The following is a 17,161-nucleotide window of genomic DNA, read 5'->3' on the forward strand; positions in this document are numbered from 1 at the left end:
GTGGTACCGCCCTTGCCCTTCTCCATCCGATCCGTTCACACCCTGTCCTCCAAGCCCACACACCCTACACCGTACACCTTCTCTTTCTAATTAAACATTGCCGATCCATGTTTACATCCCAGGATGCTGTAACCCCCTGAAGGGTGTCTTCAAGGTTCCCTATGTGTCCTGAGCAATGGCCTCGACGGCATGCAGTGCCCCAGAAAAGGGTCAGGTGGCCCCGCTTCATCCCTTGGATGGGTCATTGACTCACTCGGTATTGCAGGCGGCTCAATCCCCCTCCACGTACTCAATAATCTCATCGGTTTGGTGGGGATACTCTTCCTATCAGGCAAAAACAGGTTTTTTTTAAAGTTTATTTCTTTATTGTAAAATGAAACATGTTGGTTGTAAAACATTTGGAAAATCAAAAAAATACACAGGAGAAAATAATTATTGCCCATAATCCTCCCTCTCAGACATCCAGAGATAACCATAATATTTTGATGTATTTCTTCTAGCACTTTTCCCATGACTCTATATTTTCAAGGAAATGTATAACACATATTTATCAAAAATGTTAACAGCATTGTCACACAGGAAGGAAAAGAAGTAGTGTCATTTGGCCTGGAGTTTATACTTGGCAACTCCTGGCAGCTGCTGCTAAGGTCACATCTCTATGACTCTCAATTTGTGTTTCTTAGAGTGGAATCAGGTGTCATAAGTGCCAAATGTTCTGGCATTGATTGACCCACACACAGCCCATTTGGCCATCCAGCCAACAAAATAACTGGCTACAGTCCAAGAAGGGGGTGGGTTAGAGCAGCGCTTCTCAGACATTAAGGTGCAAAGGAGTCACCTGGAGAGCATTAAAAATGCAGATTCTGATTCAGTAGGTCGGGAAGTAGGGAGGAGAGACCTGAAATTCTGCATGTCTAACAGTCTCACAGGTGTTGCAAATGTGACTGGTCCCTGGACCACATTTTGAGTGACAAAGGGTTAGGGGACTGAGCCCACTCCCATGTCATTCAGCAAATAAGTATTTAGGTCCTACAATGTGCCAAGCACTGAGCAGGTGATCAAAGGTGGTGACACCTTAGACGCGACACTGGGCGCCAACACTGCCCAGCAGTGGACTTCACAGCAGTTTCCCCATCCCGGCCTGATCTGCCAAGGGCTTGGTGCTGGTACCCACCCCACCATCATCCTCAGGACTGGTCTTGCTGAGCACATGCCCTGATGTGCTTACCGTGTTGGAAATCCTCTCAGCACTCCTGCCCACCCTTCAAGGTTTTAATTGGCACATAAATTGCCCGTTGACCTAACTATTTTTGCCTACCTCATCTCCTTTTATTCAGTCAGCCAAAAAAGAAAGGGGCTTCCAGTCCCAGCTCACCCTGGACCCTATGTCAAGCTGGGACAAGGATGGGCCTCCAGAAGGTGGAGAGTGCCAGCCACTTTCCTCATTCCTGTCCCAGCGGGAGGCATAGGCATTTCCAGAGAGGCAGCTGAGGGACCTGTCTCTGCCCTCTAGGGCAGTGTTGGCAGTTTCAGCCTCCCCCCTGCTGATAAGTTTCCCTGTCCCGGGTATGAATGATCATTAATAATGTCACCGCTGCTCTATGTTTGCTCAACTCTGTTTGCAGAATGTTTCCACACTCTCTCCCTTACTTTGTCCTCAAAACAACCCTGTGAAATACACAATAATCTTACCCCACTGTATAGATGAGGGAGCTGAGGCTCTGAGGAAGGAAGTGACTTACCTGAGGTCACAGAGCGGAAAGTGGTGAGGCCAGGACCAGAGCCCAGGTGTCCGGTGCTGATGAGGTACCAACACCCATAAGTCAGGCTAAGTTCTCTGCCTCTACCTCCTAAAAGGGTAAGGAGGGAATGATACGCAGTGCGGGTCCCAGCTCAGCCCTGCCTCTTCCTTCTACCCGGGGCCCATTGCCTGCTGGAATCTTCCATCACGGTCTTCAGTTTAAAGCACATGTGTGAAGGACGCTTTGTGGAAGGTCACTTCCAGCTACCAGTTAGTTTTTGCTAAAGAAGTGAACATGAGATCCCTTGAGGGGGGCATAAAAAATAAAATAGAAAGATCTCCTTAGCTTTTGGATTTTTAATCAGGGGAACATGCGGTGCTTGCGGAGGGGATGATTTCTTCAGGGGGGCATAAATGGGAAGAGATGCTCAAAGTCAGTGACAGCCTGTTTTAATTTATAATTCTGCCTCTGTGTGAAATGCACAGAGAATCAGGGAGACATGAGTAATAATTCACTAAGGTGCTGACACAGCCAGGAAGTAGTAGGGCCGTCTTTGTCAGCCTGCTGCTGCCAAGAAGGCTGAGACAGAGGAAGGACACTGAGAGCAGTGGGTCCGGCTCGAGAGCTGCTGTGTGGAGACAGGCCTGGCCGGGGCTGTTGGATACTATCAGGGTAGCCTGGAATGGCCCACTAGCTCCTCGGGGCTGAGAGCCTTCCCTGCAGCCATTCTCCAAGCAAACTGGAGCAAGGGAGCTCTCTCTACCCCTCTCCTCCTGTCCTCCTCCTTCTGTGGGCAGTGGGGAAATATATGGTCTATAGAACTGACTGTGGCCTCTTTAATGGGACCCGAGGGCGGGCTGATGTAGAGAAAAGCGTAACAGGGCCCTTTATGCTGAGCCAACAGATGATATAAAGAGGCCCCAGGGACTGGGATTGCTTAGTCAGGATAGGCTAGGTTATGCGGCAGTAATAAACCATCCCCAGATTTCCGTGGCTTAACATAACATTTACGGTACCTGTCCACTAAGGGTTGGGGTGGGAGGGGCCTCTACCCCTTGGGATCTCTCCTGCTAGCAGAAGCGCCACCATCATGCAGCAGCACCCCCAGGAATGAGAACTCTCCTTGGCTGCTTTAGCAGAAGAGAGAGTCTGAAAATTACACCAGGGCTTTTCACAGCCTCAATTCACAGGAGATGCACAACACTTCCACTCACATGTCATTGGCCAGAACTAGCCATGTGGCTTCACTTAACTGCAAGGGGGTTGGGAAATAAAGGGGAACAAATAGATAGTTTTGAGCAATATGTGTCTCTGCACACAGGGGTGATTGGAGGGACCCAAACCAACCAACCCTCAGCCAACACTACCACTGCCACCACCACATTCTTATCATTGTGCCATTAGAAATGTATTTCAGTGAGTTACACACTGGGTTTTCTAGGATCATGTTCATGGTGGATCTGTGTAAAGAGCACAGAATTTAAAACTAGAAGAGCTGGGTTCAAATCCCAGCTGGGTTACCTGTTGGCTGTGTGACCTTGGTCAGGTTGCTTAACATCTCTGAGCCTCTGCTTTTTCATATATAAAACTGGGTTAGCAATACCCCATATTATTATTTTCTGAAGATCAGAAAAGTATAAACCAGCACATGTACAAGTTAGGGATTGGGCTTCTCTTCACTATGAGCGTGATTAGACATTGAGGGTCTGGCTGGGGAGCTCTCATTAACGAGGATGGGCATGCCTGGCTAACTTTACTTGCTGTTGGCATATTTTGCCTTTAGCAGTCCTGGAAATGACTGTACCCCTGTGCTCTCCCTGAAGGTAAACTCCCTGCTGGTTTTTACTGCAACTTCGAGGATGGATTCTGTGGCTGGACCCAAAGCTCACCGTCACCCCACACGCCCCAGTGGCAAGTCAGGACCTTAAAGGATGCCCGGTTCCAGGACCACCAAGGTACCACCCTCTCTTCCCTTCCCCTGGTGCCCACCTGGCCAGACAATAGACTTGGGGCACCACCCCAGAGGCACTGGACCTCCCCCGAGGACCTGCCCTGGGGTACACCTACACAATTCCGTCTTCACACTCTCCTGAGCATTAGAATGATTAAATCAAGCCAAGGCTAATGTCACCTTTTGATCCTTAAAATGAGAACTTTGATCAAGGATTAGCTGAAAGATAAGAATAAAAGCAACAATAATAATAATCCATTCATTTAACAAGTGTTTGTTGAAACCTACTATGCATCAGGCACAGAACTCCTTGAGAGATAAGGAAAACTGTAGCCCTCTTTATGACTGGGGAGGCTGAGGCTCAGGGAGGCCCTTGTGTCATTTGCCCCAGAACTGTGCCCTGGGAACCTTGCCCCATATCTAGACCATTGCCTGCGGCCCACCTTCCTCAGTCATACCCCCCCAACCCCGCATCCAGCTGAAGCTGGCAACTCCCACCCTCCCCTCATTAGAGTCCATCCTCTCACGGCCCCTGCTTGACTGCCAGAGGGGCAGAGGGCCTCCACACACCCAAGAGATGCCACCCACACTGGGCTGGGCTGACTCCACGCCTGGAGGAACTGGCCTGGGGATCAGAGGAACTGGCCTGGCCTTGGGATCAGAGGAGGTCTGTGAGGCCAGCATATCTCCAAGAGCTGAGCTACTGGAGAGGCCAGACCATCCAGCCATGGGCCTATCCTAGGTCTGTACACAGTGGCTAGGCCTGAGCAGGCCCTGGGGCCCACTTCTCTGCAGGATGGCGGGCAGGGGGGTCTCTCTCACTTCCCCTCCTCTCCCTTCCCCTCCCCTGTATTTACCTGCTCTTTGTGGAGCTAGAGTCCCTTGTACCAAAATTTCTCTTTCCAAGCAAAGATCATACATCCTACAGATTCCTTTAAGAATTCATAATAATGATAAATGTGAGAGAAGACAATGTCCAGGTCAACCACTGAGGATCTCAGAGCCCGTGCGGTTCTGTCCTCGGTCCCCGGAGCTGGCTGCATCTAGTGAGTTGGCTTTGGGCCCCATTAAAACGGAGGCTGAGTCATTGCACCACGGGGGAGTGCTGCAGGGCCCTCCCCAGAGGTGGAGGCCAAGAGCGCCTGCTTCTCCTCTCGGCCTTCTCACCACTCTGCCTCATCCTCAGCGCCCTGTCTGTAGGAGCAGAGAAGACAAACAGCTCAAAGCTAGACGTGACCTTCACATCTCTGCTCTGATAGTCGCTGACAGCACCCGTAACAAAGAAATGTCCGGCCCTGTTGAATACCTCTAGTGACAGGGCTCTCACTGCCTCCAAAAGTAGCCCTTTCCATTGTTTAACAGGTCAGAATCATACACCGCTTTTCTTCGTCGAGCCCCACCCCTCTGTAAATTCCACTCATTGGCCCTGATTTCTGTCTCCTGGAACCCCACAGAACTGAACTATGCCCTCTCCCACAGAGGCAGCCCTTCAGATATTTGAAGACAACCATCATGACCTACCGACCACGAAAGGCCTTTTCTCTCCAGGGTCACATAACCCCAGCCACTTGATTTTTCCTCAAGGATGGGCAGGGTGCTTTCTAAGATTTCTGGCCTGGCCTAGTTACTCTGCTCTGGACCCACCTGAATTTGTTACTTGGTAGTAACTCTATAAAGACTTTGCTAAGAGAGAAAAATAGAAATGAAGGACTGAAGTCCTACTTGGGGTTCTCTGAGGCCCCTAAAAAGTCGTGAGCTCACTCTGGCCCCATCTCCATAGCACCTACCATCTACAAAATACTCCTGGAGGTTTGCAGATGCTTCTTCCCACCACCATGTGGGGCTGGGGCTCATGTTCTACCAGGTTTTCAGGCAGGTCAATGCTTAGAAAACAATAAATGAGTCTTTCTGGCCAGGGCATGGGGCACAGGATGACCTGGGCTCCGGAGAGGGAAGACAGTGAAGGTTTAGAGACCATTGGAGGGCAAAGCACTGGCATGACTGGAAACGGGGACAGGGGTGGGCCTGGGGGAGTCCAGCATACTTCAGGCTGCTCCCAGGCTAGGGGCTAAAGCTGGTGACCTTGGGAGAGCAAGGATGCAGTAACCCAGATGTATGGTGCTGGGACATTGCAGGCCATTTGGAATGAAGACCTTTGCCTGAGCCAAGTTCTGTAGACGGTGATCAGCAGGCTGTCTTATCCATTAGAGGCAGTAGGAAACCTGTATCCTTAGAGATGTCCTGAGGCTAGAGAAGCACGGCGCAGGGCCCATTAACCCTGCACCCCGAGGCCCTTCAGTGAGCGAGGATGGTGCGTCTTTGACTCTTTTCCTCTCTGCCCAGGCCACGCCCTGTTGCTCAGCACCACTGATGCCCCCACCTCTGACAGTGCTACGGTGACCAGCGCTACGTTTCCTGCACCGATGAAGAACTCTCCATGCGAGGCAAGTCTCAGTGTTCCTCTAGTTTTCTGCCTTCTCCCACCTCTGGGCACTTCCACATGAACCCACACAGATGAGCAAAGTAGCCTGATGGTCGGGCTGCTTGTTCTCTTGAAGGAGGACAAGAGGGCCATTTGAGCCAACTTCTAGGCAGACAGTACCCACCAACGTGGTAAAGTCCCATCTGCAGAGAATCTTACCTTAAACACCATCCTCAGCTTCACTGAGCTATTTGCAGTAGGACCTTGATTTAAACAAAACCAAAAAATATTTCCAAGGCACAGCAGGGGAGGGTAACAGCGACTTTCTACAGAATCCTTTTTTTAAATGTCAGTCTCTTATAATACATTTTAAATATTATAGAACATCAAAACTTTGACTTACATAAATTTCTCTAAGGCATCAATGGCATTCGGTGAGGTACCTCCAGAGCCACTTAACCAAATGGTTCGTGTAGCTGTTACCTCTTTAATGTGAAGACTGAAGGTACCATGATTCTTAACACAAGGTCACATTCTCTAGGGACCAGGAGATGTGCTTAGACCCCAACAGGGCCCAGTGATTAAGCTTGTGGACTCTGGAATCAACTACCTAAGTCCAAGTCAGGTTCCATCACTGACTGGCTGTACAATTTGTTTGATCAGCTAATAACCTCTCAGGGCCTCAGTTTCCCCACCTGGAAAGTAGAGACAATAAGAGTGCCTACCCCAAGGAGGTGAGGCTTAAATAGGTTAATATATGTAAAGGGCTTATCACAAGGTCTGGCACAACGTAGGTACTACAATAGTTAACCAACAGTCTCTGGTACCCTGTATAATTATGCAAAGGAGAAAGGGGGAGGAGGAAGAGGACTTAGCCCAAAACCTGCCTCCACGCTCTTGGAGAGCCGGGCCCTGCCTGTGCTTCTTTGCACTCCCACCAAGCACTGCGTCATCACCTTACACACAGTAGAAAGCCAGCACAGAGTCTAGATTTGGTCTGTCCTCTCTTTCTGGAAACTCACAGGTGAAACTCCTTTCTGGCTTCATTTCAGGAATAGCTCTGTGCCCTTGGAGCCATTTGTTCCCTTTGAAATAGTGGGCATTGTGAAACGGACCAGATTCGCTTCCCCTCTGAGGGGCTGCTAGCAATCCCAGGCAGGTGGGGCTTTGACCAGCAGAGATGCAGGAAAGAGCCTTCCCCTGCTTAGAGGTACAGGCAAATTCAAGCCCTCCAGGCTTTTTGTGAAATAAAAACCCACAAACATAAAAAAAAAGAAAGGAGAATGGAAAAGATGTATCAGTGATCTTTTTTTTAATCAGAAGAATGGTCAGATTAAATCTGAGGCTTTACCCAGTAAGCAAATAGGGGTTCATGATGTGTAGTTTGTAGCAGCCTTACTCCTGGTTCAATTTTATAACTCTACGTTTGCCCCATCTTCCTTACCCTCTCCTAGTGTATGTTATCTGACTAGGTTTTGTGTATCTCTGTGAGCCACCTTAAATCCTTTCTTGAAGAAGTCAGGGCACAAATAAATAGTCATTATGTTAAATTGTATTTGAGAAACCACACTCTCCGGTGCAGATGATGGAATTACTCAGTCATCATTGATATTTCTCGGGTGCCACAGAGCAGCACCTAGAAAGGGAGGCTTCTTAAGAGGAAATCTAAATGAGGAGAGTTGGTTGGCCCATCTGAGAGGTGAGGGGGATCCTTAAAAGCATTTCATCTTTAAATTTATTCTTCACTGGATTTAATATGAGCCTGATTTCAGAAAAAGAAATGTCAAGGTAAAACTGATATTTTTCTAATACTTCATCATTTCTCTAATGACCTTTGGGTTGATCAATAGCTTAAACAGGTGTTTTGTTTTACTGGCCTTTTCTATTATTCCTCCAGTCACATTCGCTCTGGGCGGTTTCTGCTATTTCCTGCCCTTTTCCAGAACTTGGCTCAGCACAAGGAGTGAAGGGAAGGCAATGAGTCCAGTCCGCAATCAGCTCAGTTATTTCGCATTCAGGTTTCAGACTATTCATCTCAGGCTGATGGGTCTTTGAATTCCCAACATTGGGGGAAATGTTTTCATCAGAAAAATAAATGACCAAAATAGAAATATGCATTTCCAGGTTCGTAAGCCCTGCCATCTATTTCACTCGAATCCTAAATGCAGAAGGCAGGAAGTTGATTTCCATCTCTCAGGCAGGCTGAATGTCAGCGACAGGGAAACGGATGTTGCATTGCTGTATGAGACTGTGTGAGGTTAACCCCCCAGCCCTAAAGAGGCCTCCGATGGCTGTGGGGCCCTAGTGCAGGAAGGTGGACACCGGATAGAGCCGGGGTGAAGGTCTCTGATGAGGGGCAGGCCCACGGGAACAGGCGGCTGGCTGAGCTGAGCTCCAGGCTGACACCCACCACTGAGCATCTTCTCTAAACCCTAACAGTCCTGGTCCATGGCCTCCAGGGAGTTGAAGTAATTGCAGAATAGCTCAAAATACTCCAAGAAACCCCCACAATCATCAGTGGATTCCATAGGGGAATTGGTGTCGCCTTCTATGCCTTTCCTTGAAAATCTAGCTGTAAGCAAACTAGTAGGCCTAGGTTTCTCCAGCTGCAGTCACTTGGAAAACATGACAAATGCAGATTCTTGGGGCCCACCCCAGACTTCCTGAATGACATAAGTGACAGGGGCCCGGGGATCTGCATTTTCAAACCCCACACTTGGTGATTTGGATGCACCCTGAAACTTAAGAGTGACTGGCCATAGGCGCCCTTGCCAGTTGTGACCGAAATTCATTCTGAGCCCGTGCTGAGAGTTATCCTCCATTACCTGGGACTCCAAAGAGTGTGGTGTAATTTGCCTTTTATTTTTATTTATTTATTTATTTATTATTATTATTATTTTTTTGTGGTACGCGGGCCTCTCACTGTTGTGGCCTCTCCCGTTGCGGAGCACAGTCTCCGGACACGCAGGCTCAGTGGCCATGGCTCACGGGCCCAGCCGCTCCGCGGCATGTGGGATCTTCCCGGACCGGGGCACGAACCCATATCCCCTGCATCGGCAGGCGGACTCTCAACCACTGCGCCACCAGGGAAGCCCGTAATTTGCCTTTTAGAAAGATGAGTCAGAGAACGGGGCAGAAATGACGGGGCGGGGGACAGACGTGGTGGAGACAGAAGGGGCTGGGAGAGCACCTCTCAGAGCCCGCGTGGAGCCGGGTCAGGTGCCCACCGACGACGGAGACAGAGCCAGGGTGTGTCTTTGTGCCAACCAGCTTCCAGAGCACTCAGAAGCCTTCCAGCCCTGGCCTCCTCCCTCCAGACCCCTGCAGCACTGCAGCCAGCCGCCTCTCTCCACCGTCTGCTCTAGGTGCACACGCTGCATCCACCCCGGCTTGCATGCTTGCACGAGGGGCTTGAATATTTAAAGACTTCCGCCCAGCCCTGCCCCGCCCACCTACCACCAGCTCTTCCCTGCGGGAAAGTGAGGCGCCACTTACGATATATTCCAATTTAATTTTATTTTTATTTTTATTTTGCTGAGCTCCAGTTCAAATAATTAAAGTTGCCACTGGGGAGGGGAGCCTCGCGGTGGCTTTCCTGCGCTCGTTGCTGTCAGAACTGCTCGCCTCCGCTGTGGCTGGGAGACACACTGGGATGTGTCTAGCGTTGCAGCTGCTGGTAATAAAAAGGACCGGAGAGTGGCAGGGGCCGTCTCCGCCCCTCCCCTACCTTTCACACATCCTAGAAGCCTGAATGTCTCAACAAGCCCGGTGTGGCTTGAAGTTCTATTTTATTTGAATAGCCTGCCTGTGACTAGAATAGTTTATACCATGTTCTCAGGACAGAACGAGGCTGGGGTGGGGGGATGGGCTTCCCTCAATCTCCTCCCCGCTCCAAAACATGGAAGTAGTTTTTCATCTATGAGCTGCAGGAATGAAAGGGACACAGGAAGCGGCACGTGAGCCACTTAATTTGTGGTGACGGACTACGGCAGGCCAGTTCCTGGCCACTGGTCTTCTGATCTTGCCAAAGCTGCAACCGCCTCTGAGCTCTCCCTGCACACGTGTGTGAACACGCAGGCACACGCACGCTAGGGCTGGCGCACAGCCGGTCCTTTCTACTCCTGGCATCAGCCCTGTAGTGATAAAAGCTTTCATTAGCGGCTAGGAGCTGCTGAGATGGGAGCAGAAGGTGACCAGAGGGCCTCCTCTATGTCAGCATAGGCTATCTGGCCTGCAGGGAAGGAGACCTCGGCTCCGTGTCATTAAAACCAGCAACTGTGGCCAGAGGAACCTGGGAGAGGGGGCTGGCATCTGGAATTGCCTTCTGCCACCTGTTAAGTTCTGCTCAAAGGCCCGCTGAGAAGGAGCCCGCTACGCAGGCAGGGCCCCTAAGGCTGGAGACGAGGGAGTTTTTCAGCGAATTGCACTCTGGTTGATTTTGTAAGGCTTTCCAGGCTGCTGGTGACCATTACTGGACAGGGCCCATCCTTTCCCAGGGATTTGGCTGGTGGGGCATTCTCCAGCATCTCGGTGTAACCCACAGTGAGTGTCATGGCTGTGTTGATGGGGCTTGGTCAGGCTGGCCTCACTGCCTCCCCATGGGCAGACAAACAGGACTTCCAGATAGGAAGAAGACAGGAGCTTCGTGACTCCTGTGTTTTAACAGTTTATTAAATTCAATAGCAAAATCCCCCTTGGAAAGGCAAAAAAAGGAGAATAAGAGTAATAATAATTCCTCTAGGATGGCTTGAGGTAGAAAAAAATGCAACACCTGAATGGCTCTTCCTTTGTCAGCCCCACCAAACCCTCAACAAGCAGGAGCTAAAGACGCTAAGAATATTCTATGCAGCTCACTTTCTGGAGTAGATCCTAGGTGTCAGGGGCTGCCCCACCCGTGGTCTGGGTCAGGGTTCATGCAGGGCTGCCCAGGGGATGGGGCATTCCATCTGTTCAGGACAGGAAAGAAATGTACCCCGAGATGCACAGCCGGTGCGTACAAAATCAGGATCAAACTCGGGCCTTATGACTTCGAGCCTCGCGCTCCTTCTGTCACATCGCCCTGCCCCCTGCAATGGTGGTACCTTCTCAGTTTCTGGGGAGTTGATGTGGGCCTCAGAAGCATCCCTGAGGACTGGCATGGCTCTCACCTAACCCAGAGCCCTCACCCTACCTCACCATAGATTCCTCATCTCCAGAGGCAGGAAGGGAATTCATACCATTTTGTAGCAGACTAGTTACCCACTTTGCCTGTCCTCAAGCTGGGACTAGTTGCTGGGTCTAATTCCTGAGCAACCGAGGGGACACTGCCACTCACCTGTGGGACTCAAATGTTATTTGTGCCTTGTAGGTGCCTTGTTCTCAGCCCCACGTGCTCTCACTTATTTTAGCAAATCAGGAAGGAGAAGCTACCCCAGGAGGCCTCATGAGCTTGATCCTGATTAAGCCTGCCATTTCCTGGATTCATTCCACATTCTGCCTAGAACATGGGCCCACCTGGGGAAAAGGAAACTTCAGCCTTCCCTTCTCCCTACTTAGCGTCCTCCCCTGTGTCTCAGCTGAGTGCTGACTGGTAGAAGAGCAAGCAGTTTCTTCCAGAGTCCACCTAGGACAGCCTCTGCCTTGTGTGGCCAAGCAATGGTGCACAAACACTTTGTGGTGGCTGCAGAAACCCTCTTTGTAAACAGTTAGGGCTCAATGCCAAGCTAGGGGGGATTCTGGGGCAACACCATCCCTAGCTCCCCTCCCACGAGCCTGAGCACCTTTGCACGGTGTTTGAGGTCTGGATATCCAACTCCCATCTCATCTAATGCTGTGACATCCACTGCAGTGACAGAATGCTCACCGACTCACGGGCAAGTCCCACTCATCTTCGGACAGCTCCAGGCTTCAGTCTCTGCTTAAATCAAGAGCAAATCCAGCTAGACTTGCCAGGGCTTGTTTTTGCACCCTCTACTCTCTGCACCCCTCCTCTTCCTGCTTCGAGGAGCCTTGAAGAAGCAGGGATAGAACTCCATGCTTCCTGTGCGACATCCAGCTGGGTTGTCCATCTCTGTCCAGGACGTCATGGTGGGCCCAGCAGGAAGCACAGGGCCCCTCTGGCTCCCATGCGGTGATGCTGACATCTGAAGCAAGTCAGAGCAGCGCGGTGGCCCCAGACAGCTGCCTCCCCCCGCCCCATGGCCCGAGAGTTGTGACATCTCCCATGTCCAGAGGAATCCAGCTGGTCATTCGGGGTCAGGACAAAAGGAGCATCACCAAGGCAGTGTGACGTGATAGGAGAAGCAGCACCTTGAGGTCATGCCGACCTTGATGGAATGCTGCCACTTTCTAGCAGGGTGACCTTGTGCAAATCACCTCACTCTTCTCAGCTTCAGTATCCTCTGCAGGGCTGTTGGGAGAAACAAGTAGCCAAGGTAAAAGAGTGCCCGGCCCGGATCTGGACACATAGTAGATGCTTAATAAGTATGGTTTCTGCTCCTCCACTGCTGCTATTACTATTATTACTTTTTTTTTTTTTTTTTTTTTTTTGCGGTGCGCAGGCCTCTCACTGCTGTGGCCTCTCCCCTTGCGAGGCACAGGCTCCAGACGCGCAGGCTCAGTGACCACGGCTCACGGGCCCAGCCACTCCACGGCATGTGGGATCCTCCCAGACCGGGGCACGAACCCGTGTCCCCTGCATCGGCAGGCGGACTCTCAACCACTGCGCCACCAGGGAAGCCCTACTATTATTACTTTTGTGATGAGTCCAAGATCAAACGCCAGAGCCTGCCCTATCATGAATCTGGAGAATTTGGTCAGGGGTGGCACCCTCAGGACGAGATACATGGCAGCTGCCAAAATGGGACCAGAAAGGCAGTGTTGAACTTGGCTGGGTTGGATGGGCACACAGATGCCTGGTGGGAGGACTGAGGAAGGGAGGGGCACAGAAGGTCCTCACTCAGGTGATGAGCCAGCAAGTATTCGTTTCAAACACACCAGGTGACTGGCCGTGCAGGAGACAGACCGCAGGAATCTGGGATCTTTTTAGTGTTTATTCAGCAGAAAAGTTAAGAACACTTACTTTCAGTAGGACAGGTCCTGGTCTCCAAGTTACTTATGAATCACTTGGTTATGTTACATTAAAAAGCAAGCCAGGGCTTCCCTGGTGGCGCAGTGGTTGAGAGTCCGCCCGCTGATGCAGGGGACGTGGGTTTGTGCCCCGGCCCGGGAAGACTCCACATGCCGCGGAGCGGCTGGGCCCGTGAGCCATGGCCGCTGAGCCTGCACGTCCGGAGCCTGTGCTCTGCAATGGGAGAGGCCACAACAGTGAGAGGCCCGCGTACCGCAAAAAAAAAAAAAGCAAGCCAAAATTCTTAACTAGAGCCCTCAAACACCCTAAATCTTTGTACTCCTAGGAGAAAGAAACCTTCCCTTAGTCTGGGGCTAAGGGAGGGACCCTTAATAACTGTAAAGTTATTACTGGGCTAAAGGAGTACAGTAGCCCCCCCTTACCAATGGAGGATATGTTCCAAGACCCCCAGTGGATGCCTGAAACCACCGATAGTACCAAAGCCCATATATACTATGTTTTATCCTATACTGACAGGTGGGTAGTGTATACAGCATGGATACACTGGCCAAAAGGATGATTCACGTCCCAGGAGAGACACAGCAGGTCAGCAGGAGATTTCATCATTTTGTTCTGCTACTCAGAACGGTGCAGAATTTAAAAGTTATGAATTGTTTACTTCTGGAATTTTCCGTTTAATATTTTTGGACTGCAGTTGACCTTAGGTAACTGAAACTACAGAAAGGGAAACCACTGATTAAGGGGGTCTACTATATTTTTAAAATAGTGATCCCCTCCTGTGTGTCTGGCCCTGTGCTAAGCATCTCACTTGCATTATCTTATTAACAAAACAGACTTGTGAGGAATTGTTACCCCCATTTACTGATGCAGAATCTGGGGCTTCAAAAGCTTAAGTAACTTACTAGTCACCCTTGCTAGTGAAAGGCAGAACCAGGATTCAAAACAGGTCTGTCCAACTCCAAAGCCAATCCTGCAAACACTCTAAGGTCACTGGACTAGACTTAGGTCACTCAAGTCAGTCAGTCTCCCTAATTGGGAATAAAAATGCCTGTGTTACTTGCTCGAGGATCAGATGAAAATAGGAAAACTTTCTGTAATCTCTACAATGTTTTATGAATGCAGAAATTATTATTATCCCTCTTCTTACTCTGCATAGACATGAAGAAGCCACTGCTGACATAAATTCAGATGTGATATGTTCTTATTTCTCCTCTGGGCCAATTAGCAACATGCAGACAGCTTGGGAGCATTATTCTGCACAGTTCCTAGTATTAGCACCAGGGGGATGTGCCCAACGAACCTGCTTCATCATAATTAATTAATTAATTGTGCAGCTTCTCAATCATGAGTATAACCTTGATCCAGGATAAGCTCAAACAAGGAGACTCCTCATCGATTCTCAAGGGTCCAACAAATATGGCCCTACTGAGATTTGGAGTCAAAATAATTCTTACCTCAGTACCTGGAGCTGGGAAGCCACTGGAACCTAGCATTCTGTCACCACTTACTGTAATGTGGTTGATGCTTCCAGGACACATGCTAATGGGCTAAAGTAATCAACAGCCATTGTAATTACAGTCAGACATAATTAATTTAATACCTTTGAGTCATTCAAACTTAATACCTCAGCCATTACATGATGAAACTGAGGCATAGAAGAGTTACTGTCAAGGCTCATGGGTGTGAATAAAGTCCTCCTGGGCACTTGGCAGAGATTTGGGTCCGATTCCATGTCCACCTGTTCATCATACACCGTTGTGGCTCCCACTAGTCCCCCTAGTGTTGATCATTATAACACATTCATGTGGTCCACATGCACGGGCCAACCTGTTGAAAGCACACTCTCCCCAGCTGTCAGCGAATAAACACTCCCCAGGTAGCTTGTGACTTGCAGATACTCTCGTGCCTGGAGTCCATTCTCTTTCTGATGGCTGTTCATGAAGGTTGTAGGAATTTCATTTCACAGAGTCAGTCAATCCTGTTCCCCAGCTAAAGGATTTCAAAGCTATTTCTCAGCATCATCTCTATCACCTACAGAGAAACTGAGCCACAGAGGAGGTTGTTTGCCCAAGATCACCTCATCACAATGTAACTCAAAAGAAAATATTGTTTTCTTCCCACAAGACTGGAAAGATAATTCTATAGGGAACCTGGAATATAAAACACTGGACTGAAATTTTTAATACAGCATCCTTCATCCTGTCCTATTCTGCTTTTTGTGAGCTGTTTATCTCTGACGTTGTTCCCTGCCTGCTTTTTCCAATACAGGAAGAAGGAACTAACATTGATAAATGTATTTGATAAGCTGGGCGCTGGGTTCACATAATCCTATTAAAGTCTCCTAGTGACTCTATAAGGAGAGTACGGTTGGCCCCATTTCACAGATGAAGACTGAGGCCCTGAGATATTATGTCATAAATAAAGACAGAAATGTTCTTTCTGATTCCAGAGCCACAATATGACCCCACCTCATTCCCCCAGAAGCTCCCACCTTCCCTTGGTCTTCCTTGCAAAGCCCACAGTTCAGGCCAGAGAACCTGGTCCTCCCCAAAGTGGTGAAAAGATGGCACTCTCTTCTCCCACTTTCCAATGATATCAGAATCCTCCCTTGATGCCTTTTTTAATGCAGCGTTTATTGTTTTTTCATTTACAAAAATGCTCTGCATTCATTGTAGAACATTAGGAAAAACTAAAGAAGAAAATTGAAATTGCCCACAGTCTTACCCTCCAAAGATAACCCCTGTTACCATGTTTGTAAATTTCTTTCCAGGCAGATAAATGTAGATTTGAGCAGAGAGATAGATAAAGGGTTTATACAAATTTGGTATCATACCATATAAGCATTTTGTGTCTTCTTCATTACTTAATATTGTATTTTCCTAGATCAATATCATTCTTCATAAATATGATTTTACCCTAAATTTATTCATTTTGTTCTAGTTATCAAAAGTAATAGATGTTCATTGTAAAAAATTTAGAAAAGAAAGAAAATACCAAAGAAGGAAAAAAATACCCATAACTTCGTAACTTCACCAGCCAGGGATCCCATGGTTAGTATTTTTGTATATAATCTTCATTGCTTTTCTTGCTGTGTTTTTAAAAAGGGGGCATGTGGATGTCCCTGGCTGGTGTTCTGTGGCTTCAGTGTGATGCCTGAGAAAGAAGGAAAGACATGGGGTGCTGTTTTCAGAAAGGATCTCAATCTTTTAAGTCTCTTACATGGCCAGGAATCCTTAAGCCTCCGTAATTGCAAGTATTTCCCAGCATATTTTATTTGCTTGTTATCAGAAATCCGCATCTGGCCTGCTTCTTGCTGAGTTGGGTTGATTTTTCATTAGGCTATTTATAGCTAGAGAGTTGGTGTTTATTTTTTCTGGGTGAATTAGAAGATGGTGTACGAAACACTGGGTTTTGCAGTGAATCAGTACTCTCAGTTAAAATTAATAAGACCACACTGAAACCAAGGACCTCTTAAAATTACAAATCCAACCAAGGGAGAAAGGGGGGTGGTGGGAGGAATTGGGAGATTGGGATTGACATATATACACTATTGATACTATGTATAAAATAGATAACTAATGAGAACATACTGTATAGCACAGGGAACTCTACTTAATGCACTGTGGTGACCTAAATGGGAAGGAAATCCAAAAAAAGAGGGGATATACATATATGTATAGCTGATTCATTTTGCTGTACAGTAGAAACTAACACAACATTGTAAAGCAGCTATACTCCCAAAAAATTAATTTAAAAAATAAAATTACAAGTTCACACCCAGAATTAACAGCCCTGTTGCATCTTAGATTGAGAAGAAGCTTTAACCTCCATTCAAAGCTTGGATGTCCTTGATGACATCCCCAATCCTGGCCATCCAGTGAGTGCTGGGTGACCCATAGTGTGGGGAATATCGAAGGAGTACCAACCAACCCCACAACCACAAACAAGCTCATTTCTGAGCATCTCAGTCTGTTAAA

The 17,161-nt window shown here is 48.6% G+C and overlaps 1 protein-coding gene across 1 annotated transcript in view; it reads left to right on the top strand.

Moving 5' to 3' along the window:
- Positions 1-17,161, top strand: part of ALK (ALK receptor tyrosine kinase) — a gene marked incomplete at its 5' end in the record, with an annotated part of 708,017 nt that overhangs the window by 585,603 nt on the left and 105,253 nt on the right. Inside the window, 2 exons of the mRNA XM_081254750.1 lie at positions 3,566-3,697; positions 6,037-6,137. Coding sequence (XP_081110876.1) covers positions 3,566-3,697; positions 6,037-6,137 — 233 coding nt within the window. The remainder of the gene's footprint in view (positions 1-3,565; positions 3,698-6,036; positions 6,138-17,161) is intronic.

The sequence above is a fragment of the Mesoplodon bidens genome (assembly GCF_964165515.1).
Source record: "Mesoplodon bidens genome assembly, chromosome: 14".
Lineage (NCBI taxonomy): Eukaryota > Metazoa > Chordata > Mammalia > Artiodactyla > Ziphiidae > Mesoplodon > Mesoplodon bidens.